The sequence below is a fragment of the Peromyscus maniculatus genome, chromosome 4 (genome assembly GCF_049852395.1).
Source record: "Peromyscus maniculatus bairdii isolate BWxNUB_F1_BW_parent chromosome 4, HU_Pman_BW_mat_3.1, whole genome shotgun sequence".
Classification (NCBI taxonomy): Eukaryota; Metazoa; Chordata; class Mammalia; order Rodentia; family Cricetidae; genus Peromyscus; species Peromyscus maniculatus.
In genome coordinates, this window is record NC_134855.1 from 153,062,306 (window position 1) to 153,072,259 (window position 9,954).

The 9,954-nt window shown below is 54.7% G+C and overlaps 1 protein-coding gene across 1 annotated transcript in view; it reads right to left on the reverse strand.

Annotated features, from left to right (window-relative positions):
• Nucleotides 1-9,296, reverse strand: part of Bmp7 (bone morphogenetic protein 7) — a 78,363-nt gene extending 69,067 nt beyond the window's left edge. Inside the window, exon 1 of the mRNA XM_042276890.2 lies at nucleotides 8,352-9,296. Coding sequence (XP_042132824.1) covers nucleotides 8,352-8,766 — 415 coding nt within the window. The 5' untranslated portion in view covers nucleotides 8,767-9,296. The remainder of the gene's footprint in view (nucleotides 1-8,351) is intronic.
• Between the last annotated feature and the right edge of the window lie 658 nt (nucleotides 9,297-9,954).

Sequence of the window (9,954 nt, forward strand, 5' to 3'; positions counted from 1 at the left end):
GGAATCAGACACATTTACAGGACTCTGCCTGGAATGTCATCACCCTGCCCGCCGCCACCGCCGCCGCCCGCCACCGCGGACACAGACACAGACAGCCAACATGTGAACACCTGGTGCACCCTGGGAATTGTGCAAGGCCGAGCCTGAGCGAGCAGCAAGGAGGGCTGAGAAAATAATCAAGGAGACCCTCATCAAAAGCCAAAGCCAGAGAGGCCCTAGGCTGTGTGTGTGTGTGTGTGTGTGTGTGTGTGTGTGTACAGATGTGTGGATATGCACATGTATGTGAACATGCATGTGCATGCATGCACGTTTGTACCTGTATCTGCATGTGCATGTATCCATTCATGTTTGCACGTGCATGATCGTATGAAGTCACGTGCCGGTGAACACCTGGCCCATCGGATACAGGGTGTGATGTTTAGTGCCACATAAAAGTGACAGTGAGGCTGCGGTAAGAACACACACACCTCAGACCAGGGCTTAAAACACGCAAGCCCTTGGCTCTGAAAACAGCCCAAGTTCGAACTCACAGTTAAGCATGATTACAGAGACGAAGCCTAAAGGCCCTGGGGACACAGATGGGACAAACACGTGGCCTCAGGGATGCTGAGAAATGTGTGCACTGTGCTAGGCTTTCCAAAGGCATGGAGAGCTGAAGGACGTTTGTGGGGCCCCGGGAGGAGGGCACCCACATCTGCCTCAGGCCTTGGACATGACCTCTCTCCTTCTCTGGCCTCTGTGGAATCCACACCAGGCTTTATTGATGTCTGCTCAGCCCCAGCTGCAGGAGTCAGGGGCACCTTGCACCTGCTCCAATCACAAGTGGAAGCCCCAGGCTCAGTTAATGAATGCTCTGGGCTCCTCACTCCCCGAAGGGAAAGCTTCCAGGAAGGAGGTGGGAAGAAATACTTCAGTAATGAGATTTTTTTTTTAATTAAACTTTTTCATGTTGAAATGAGTTTTTACTTGAAGTTTCTATACAGAACCCTTACTCCATTTTGATCTCCCAGGTTGTGATGTTTTTAAATAACCAGATACTAAAATCCAGAGAAAGAGTCAGCATTTTCTCTGTTCATCATCGGTCAGCTTGGTGTTCTGTTCCCATTTATGTCAGGTGGCATTATGGGGAGTAGTACTGAGTGAGGCTTTGCTGATCTGAGTGGGATGGATGGAATTAATGACAACTGAAAAGAGTTTCTAAATCTCAGGGAAAAGGGGGGAAACTTAACTCAGGACATTTTCTTATATTTCAAATACTTTTTTTGTTTTTTGTTTTTTTCAAGACAGGGTTTATCTGTGTAGCTTTTGAAGCCTATCCTGGAACTCACTCTGTATCCCAGACCGACCTCGAACTCACAGAGATCTGCCTGCCTCTGCCTCCCGAGTGCTGGGATTAAAGGTGTACGTCACCACCGCCCCGCTACATTTCAAATACTTGATCTCAGTATCTGTGTACTTTTTTTTTTTTTGAAAGACATACTCTTGTGTAGCCAAAGCTGGCCTTGAATGTACTCCATAGCCAAGGCTAGCCTTAGCATGCCAATCTCCTGCCCTCTCTCTACCTTCCAAGTGATGGTATTACAACGCTTGATTTGCTGTGGTGCTGGGAATCATACCCAGGGCATCTTGCCTGTAGACAAGAGCTCTACCAATCAAGCTGCATTCCCAGCACCTCATCTCAGTATTTCTAGTTAACTACTCAGAAACTGAAATTTTGGCAGGAGAGATGACTCATTGGTGAAGGATGCTTGGTGTTCAGTCACGAAGCTCGGAGCTGTGACTCCAGCATGCACATAGAGAGGCTCACAAACGCCAGTGACTCCACTCCAAGGGACCAGCCATCCTCCGCTGGCCTGTGGGCATCTGTCAGTACATGTGCATACATTCTCTCTCTCTCTCTGTCTCTCTCTCTGTCTCTCTCTGAGAGAGAGAGGAAGGAAGGAAGGAAGGAAGGAAGGAAGGAAGGAAGGAAGGAAGGAAGGAAGGAAGGAAGGAAGGAAGGAAGGAAGGAAGGAAGGAAGGAAGGAAGGAAGAGAAGAAAAGAATCTTCTTTAAAAACCTGAAATGCAGAGGTGGGCAAGATGGAAGACGGTCCGGCAGGTAAAGCCACTCGCTGCCAGGCCTGAAACCTGAGTTTGATCTCTAAAACCGTCATGGTGGGAGGGGAGAACCAGCTTCCACAAGTTGTCTTCTAAGCTCCATGGGCCACACATGCACCTCCTGCCCAATAAATAAATGTAATAAGAAATTTTAACTAAAACTTAGACTAACATACCAAAATGAATACAGCTCTAGCCAGCCCAACAACAAGAAGTACATTCACTCTACACCTACTATTTCTGGGATGATGGGACTGGCGTGATCTTGAGGATCTGTGGAGGAGAGGATTGCTATCCAGCCTTTACAACATGAGGGGACAGACTCAGGGACGGTTAAAGTAGCTCGCCCAAGGTCACACGGCTACTTATTCCACCGGGGTGGAAACAGACGCAGGGGTTTAAGCCGTGTCTAAAGAGAATTACTGTGGATGTTCCTCAGGGCTCCCTTGCCAAGCCACACCCACCGCTGTCACCAAGAACTTCCGTTCCTCGGCAGGGAAGGCCCCCACCCCCCACCCCATAGATCATCCAGAATTAACTGCAAAGTGTCAGGAAACTTGGCCAGGCAGCCCTGAGCATGAGCGAGGGCTGGAAGCCTTCACTGGGAAGCCCTTTATAGAACGCCGGTTGGCAGCCCCGGCTCCTGCATGGGAACAAATTAACAATGGCATCCCAAACACAGGAAAGGAAGGAAATTGGAAACACAGTTTATGCTTGGCCGGCCCTTTGAAACACTGTACCATGCTACTGACATCAATTAATGAAAAGCAGGGCTGCGCTAGAGGCTCCGGCTTGGAAATGCATTAACACACGTTAAACATGTCGGTACAGGAACCAGATTATAAGCACTCTGGTTCCCAAACAATAAAGCAGTTACCCAAACCCTGGTGCTCGCAGAGGCCTCATTAATTCGATCCACTCCTCGAGGATCAGCGGAGGCTTTGCGCCGCTCCCCGCGATGCCTTCCGACACAAATGTTGAAAGGACAGCCTGGCACATGCTACTCTGAGCTTCACAACGGGGCGTGGCGGGCTCCGTGCACTCCTGACATCCCCCCAAATTATAAACAGCCCATCCCGGAGCGGGGCAGTACCCAGCCTGTCCCGGCGCTCATCTGCACCACCATCACACTTGGGGTCGAGCGGTTTGTTTTTTTTTCACCCGGGGGAGGTTAACCGTGAAATATCTGTTCCACATTAAGAAATACCAAGTCACATTTTTTGTCAAATAGTATTTGTCAAATGCCATTTGCTGCAAAACCTGGGGAATTCAATCCCAGCTGAGCACACAGCTAATACCAACTGGCTCACATAATAGCCTTCGTGGTGCATGCGATCGCTTGCAACGCAAGCCCTCCTGGCTCTATAAACAGTTGCAGGGACTAGGAGGGCAAGTTCTGGAATAAATAAAGCGTGTGCCCCGAGCTGCCCCAGCACAAAGAACCCCACATGCTGGCAGAGACCCTGAATGGTTTTGCAAGAATATTCTAGAGGGCGAATCGGTGAATCTCAGCTTTCTGAGTGCCTATACAAAAAGTGGGCTACTTTCTTGAAAGTCTAGGCTCACCAACACTACCTCTGAGCACACACCTACCCAATATCGGGATCCAAGCCTTAGGCGTCACCGACGTCCCTCATCCCATTGACATCATCCCTCCCAACTCCACGTCGATCTGGGATCCATCAGGCTGAGGCCACTGGAGTGCGTGATGCTGAACGTGTTATCAGTTTCTATGTAAATATTGGTGTTTCCTCACCCCACGGAGGCAAGGGGAGGCAAAACAGCCTGGACGCGTTTGATTTAAACTAATTAAAAGCAGAGGGCTGTGCAATTCAATATATTGATTTTACCAGTGGGACTTAAATCTTGTATAATAAGTGTACACAGCTGTGGCTCCCTCCCACCACCATGCTCTCCCGCTAATCCCGGAGTGCATTCCTTCTGACAATAGCAAGACAGATCCTATACATCCCTGCCTGTGCCCTGACCCCAGAGACACAGCAGAGCCCGAGAAGGCAGGCTGTGCAGTGGCCAGCCCCATCCCCTGTGTGTCGATGGGCCCCAGCCTCGGCTGCTGGGTGGGAAGGGCTCTCCATTCCACAGCTCCACAAAGGGGCAGGGCGGGAAGGGTGGAGGCGGCAGCCGGAGGACACTGTGAGGCTCGATGAGGGCCAAATATGACCTTAGCAAGCGGGGTGGGCAAGATATGAAAGCGATCGGGGCGATCAATCAATGTCCACGGGACTCTGCCTGGGATGAAATCATCACTTGTCTCCCAGTTCAGCAGGCATGTGACATGCGCTCACATCACAGGCATGCCAGCGGTCAGGGGATCGTCCACGCTCCGTGTTTATCTGGGCAAAGGCTCGGTGGCCGCCACCATCTTTGCTGAGGCTGAGGCCCCAACCCAGTCCTCTGGAGCTGGGTCTCAGAGGCATTCTTTTCTCCACGTAGGGAAACAATCACCAGCTCTTCTAGGCACCACCTCCCACCTTCCACCGGGAACCTCAGACCCAAATGACAGCCCTGGGATAAACACCCAAGCCAGCCATCCGAGCTGCCATCCAGGGCCCAGCCTTTGCCTTGATTGCAGACGGGAAATACACAAAAGATCCAAAACAGTTCAAATCTGGGTCACATAATATCCTTGGGAAAAGGGGAGGGGGGAATCTTTGATTTATAGACCCAGGAAAATGAGGTTTAAAAGTGATTTTGAAAGGGTTACTGAAAACACAGCTGTTGGTGCACCCCTATGGTGAAGTTGGTCTGCAGAGAGAGGGAGGGAGAGAGAGGGAGAGAGAGAGAGAGAGGAAGAAAGATGAAGGAGGAAACCATGTGACATCTCTATTAACCTTCCTTTGCTAACCAGAAAGAGCTGGAATGTGAAGGAGCCCCTTCCAAATTCTAAGGCGGGCCAGCTTACAGCTGCAGGCGCCTGCAGCCATGCTCAGTGGAGCACCTCCCCAAAGGACGTGTTTAAATTGTAACAGAACCTCTCCCTACTACTCCCCAGTGGTAGGGCCTGTTCCGAGGGGTAAAGGAGAGATCTTAACGCCAAACACTTGTCTACAGAAAGGACAGCCAGATGGGGTAAAGTGCAAACCAACCGCTCGGTCTCCCTTCTGCTTCCCAGCCTGAGTTAACAAAAGCCACTTTCATGTGCTGGCTACAATAATGACAGGGTTCTAACTTCCCCTTTCTCTAACTCAGCTTCGAAGATTAAACAAATTTCATTCCTTCCTAACCTGGCCCAGAGATAAACAGGAGTCACGTACACCCTCTCCAAGCCGGTTGGCTTTCTAGAAGATTCTGAAGAGAGCCGCTGGGTTTTCCAGAGAAAGAATGGTTGGGGTTAACGGCTAGACTAAGTCTCTGCAGGATCAACTTTGCCTGGGGACTGTTTAAGAGAGTGTGGCCTGTTTTGAATTCCAAAATGAACTCTACCCAGAGGACTCAGGGGCTTGTTAATCCAAACCAGTTTACAGATCTTGCCATTGAACTTAGGGGCCAGAGCTGGGAAGATGGGTGTCCCACGCAAGTAGCCGACTGGCTTTTCCAGGGGCTTTCTGATGCAGGCTGGTCTTTGCCGTCTGGGAGGGTCAAGTCTTCCCAGGCAGCAGCACCTGGTTTTGTGGTGTATTTCCCCCTAGTGTAGATCCCACTCAGCCTGGCGAACTGCTCAGATTCCAGCCAGAACGACTTACAAGAACAAAAACCAGTTTGGCTGCAGACAGAAGGGTGAAGGATCTGCAAAAGCCTTCAGGACTGAGGCAGGGGTCCCCCAGCAGGCAGGCCCGGGGAGCGGTGGAGGTGTGCGGGGGCGGGAGGGGGCAGCTGGGGAAGCCAGTCTGCAGGAACACCAAGTGCAGCAACAGAGACAAGGGTCGGCTTGACGGGAACCGGTGACATTTCCTCACTCTGGGGAGTGAGAGGCTAAGAGTCAACTTGGCTTCCTAAAGCTTTGTCTATTTCTTATCCGCGTGACTGGCGGTCCAACTAAGCTTTCTCGGCAGACTCAGTGTCGGGACGAGTTTACAGTCGGAATATCACCCCTCTTCAACCCGACTGCTCCCCCAAATGGCTCCCAGGGAGAGATCCCATCAGCAGAGGCAGGAGGTGCATGGCTGTGCCGTGGCCCAGCAGAGCTTAAAGACACATCTACAGCCAGCTCTTGGCAGCTGCAGTCTGGGGCTTCCCCTAATGACCTATAGTTTAGGGACAGAAAGAGAAAGAAAACAAGATCCAGGTCCATGGGTTCTCTTAAAGGCCGCTCTGCTATCTAATTGGGAGTGATGGTCCAGAAAACCGGGGCCTGAGAAAGTCAGGATGGTCCGGCAAAAGCCCAAGGCCAGCCCCACTGAGTAAGAGGCTCAGACAAGCCAGTCTTTGTCCTTTCAACATGAAAGAATGGACTGAAAGGTGTGTGTGTGTGCAGCCAGAGGAAGCCACCCAGCTGTGGCCTCCCCAGCATGCCCCAGCTTGTACCCAAGGCCAGGGGGAGCGACCGCCCCCGCCAAGTTCCCAGCAGGGCCGGGGGAGCCGCCCTGGGAGCCACCTGGCCTTCTGGGATGCAGGAGGCCAGCTGGGGCCACACTGCCTGACCTGAAGAACAGAGAACTGCCACCAGTCAGGGATTATATATCGCGGCTTGATGAGCCCAGCAAGGCTCTGAATCATCAGTTAGGACCTTCCTGGAGATCACAGGGGGAGAGAACAGAAGATGCGGAAAGCCCCTACCCTCGCCCCAAGGAAAGGACCCTATTAACCCTGGCTTTCAGATGGCTTCACACATCCATGCCGACCACATACTGCCAAGCAGGCTATTTAGGAGTGCTCTATAGTTTTTAGTAATAAATCTACATACTTTAAAAAACGGACACAGTGAAACACAGCCTCCATCTCCCAGCACCCTGCCCCCAGGAAACTCTCTCTGTAGTTGTCGGGTCACAGCTTTTTCCTACCTTCACGTCTTGGAGATTGTTCCAAAGCAGGGCCTCTTCTTAACAAGTGTCTAAGGAGAATTTAAACTTGATTCATATTGTTTGGGCATCTCTATCACCCACCATGACCCTTGTCTCATTATTTGGTATTTCTGACCAATAACGGAGGCAGACAATGGCCTCCCGGGGACTCCAGGGCCTTTATCTGGAGCTGGAAGGATTAACGTGAGACCCCTTCGGCGCCCCAGGTGCCCAGCGGGGGAGGGGTGGCCTTCAAGCTGCATTATTTCCAAGTTGACACAGCACCCATGGTGTGTTTGGTGTCTTGACTTGGGGCTTTCTCAGCAACTTCCACAAGCAGAATACAAGCGGCTCAGGAAGCAGCATTATCAGGGTGTGTTATCACCAAAGGCAAATATTTGATGATCAACCCCACAGCGCACCGCCGGGGGTTAGTTTGAGCAAGTTAGACACATGTAAGCATGTGAGCGCACAAATGCAGGGGGAGCTGTCCCGGACCAGCCGCAGCCCAGCCTCGCATCACTTGGTTGGCTGGGACTCCGGTAGGGAAGAGGGTTCCCTAGCCACTCGGTGGCGGCCTCTGCTCCGAGGTCCCCAGCTACCCAATCGCCAAACCCCGTGGTTTGCGCGCCACACGTGATAAACGCTGAAAATGGATTCTGCCCGCCCGGGACCTATCATTAAATATTTAAAATAGAAAGCTTGCAATGGCAACGTTCTTTCCCCGGCTCCAGCCGAGAGCCCAAAGGTAGGGGCCCGGCGGCTGGGAGAGGAGCCCCGAGGCGCTCCGGGTGCGCGCCGAGACAGGCGCACCGCAAGGGGACAGGTAGGGTTGGCCAGGGCGGGGAAGGGAAAGGGATGCTCGCGATGCCAGAGCCAGGCTGGACTCAGAGGAGCAGCGAAGGAAGGGCGGGAAGGCAGCTTGACCCACAAGGGCCCTTTAAATCCAGGTAGCGCGGCGGGCCGCTGTAGCCGGTTCAGCTCACATGACCCAGCCGGGCTCTTTGAACTGAGCCGCGGCCCAGCCCGCACCTCCCGCCCCAACCCGCGGCGAAGCCGGCTGAGACTCAGGACCGATCCTTCCCTCCCGGTAGCCCCCACAAACCCGATGAGCGTGCAAGCCCTACCGGGGGCGCACAGAGCTTAGGGCCCATTAAGACCCCGGTGCGAGAGTCTCTGGCGGGCACTGATGCTTTGCAAATGGAAAGGTGGACCCGCTGGCTGAAAGCAGCGACCCTCTCTGTCCCAAAGTGATCCCCGTCTGAGACATACCCCTCCCACCGCCACTCACCGAGGTTGACAAAGCTCATGACCATGTCGGCGTCGGTGAGAAAGTGGCTGTCCTGCAGGCTGGCTAAAGGGGGACCCTGGGTACTGAAGACGGCCTTGTAGGGGTAGGAGAAGCCCTGGCCGTCGGGCCCGCTCTCCTCCACCGCCATGGCGTTGTATAGGTCCAACATGAACATGGGCGCCGAGTTATGCTTTCCTTGGAGGTGCGGGCGCGGGCGATGGGGCAAGCCCAAGATGGACAGGATCTCCCTCTGCATCTCCCGCCGCTCCTGGCTGCGGAGGCGCCGGTGGATGAAGCTCGAGTGCACCTCGTTGTCCAGGCTGAAGTCGGCCAGGGCGGAGCGCAGCAAGAACAGAGGCGCCCAGAGAGCCACGAAGCTGTGTGGCGCCGTGGCGCGCAGCGAGCGCACGTGCATCTCGCCGGCTCTACGCGCGATCCGGGGCACTGGGGCCCGCGCCGCCCCAGGTGGCAGCGGAGGGGGCAGGGCAGTGGTCCACGACGCGAGATCACTTGCTGGAGACTAGTTTCGCCGCGGCCTTGCCACACATGGCCACTCCCCGGCCGGCTGCGCTCTGCCCGGGACGCCTCTGTCTTCTGCTCAGCCCTGGCGCGGGGCCCCTCGGCCCGCACTCGCCGGGACGCACCGCAGGGTTAGCACAGCAGCTCGGGAGAGCTATCGAAAGAGCGAGGAGGCGGGCCGGGATGGGAGGAGCAGCAGCCTTGCAGACCTTGGAGTCCGGAGAGTGAGTGCCGGGGAGGCAGCTGAGCGAGCCCTCGCTCCCTTCTCTGGCTCGGGTAGCGCCCAAGCCTGCGGACACCAGCTACAAACCCTCTTCCGACTTCCCGCTCCCAGAACAGGGGCCCCGGGTCGCTGCTCCAGCCCTGCGCGCCCCGGATCTCCCTCTAGCCGCCTCCGGAGCCCCAGAGTGGTGCGCGCTGGGGCCGGGTAGGAGGAGGAGGGGGAGGAGGAGCAGGAGGATCGACCTCCCCGCCCCTCCCGCTCCCGCGGCCTCCCACCTGCGCCCGGCCCCGCCCTCCCCAAGCTTGGCCCAATGGCTTCATTCATTCCTCCTAGGGCGCTTTACAAATATTTACCGAGTGCCCACCATGTGTCCGGTACCTGGACCGACGCCGCAGGGGTGCGGAGAGAGGAGTCCGAGGCGGCCCTGCCCTCTCGGAACTCGCACTTGGAGGTGGCCAAAGTGAGACCTGTGTCACCTTCGGGCTGTGGTGGGAAAGTACCGGAGAGGGAGCGCGGGAATCCGAGAAGGCTCCTCGGAGGTGGCCACCCTTGGGCCTGGCTCGTCTCCAGCCCTCCCGAATACTCCATTTGCTGCAGTCATCCAGACCCCCTCCGCACACCCGCTTGGCTGCCAGGTCTGCTACCCGGGCCATTCCTCCTCGGGGGACGTTCTCTCCCCGCCCCTCCCCCTCGGGTGCCACTTCCTCTGGGAAGGAGGGGCAGAGATAATGTGGAGATAAGGTTGTTTCCTCCTACAGACGTTACTTTTATTTTCTGCACTTCACTCCCCGAAACACACACACACACACACACACACACACACACACACACACACACACACACAGTCTTGATTTACGCTGT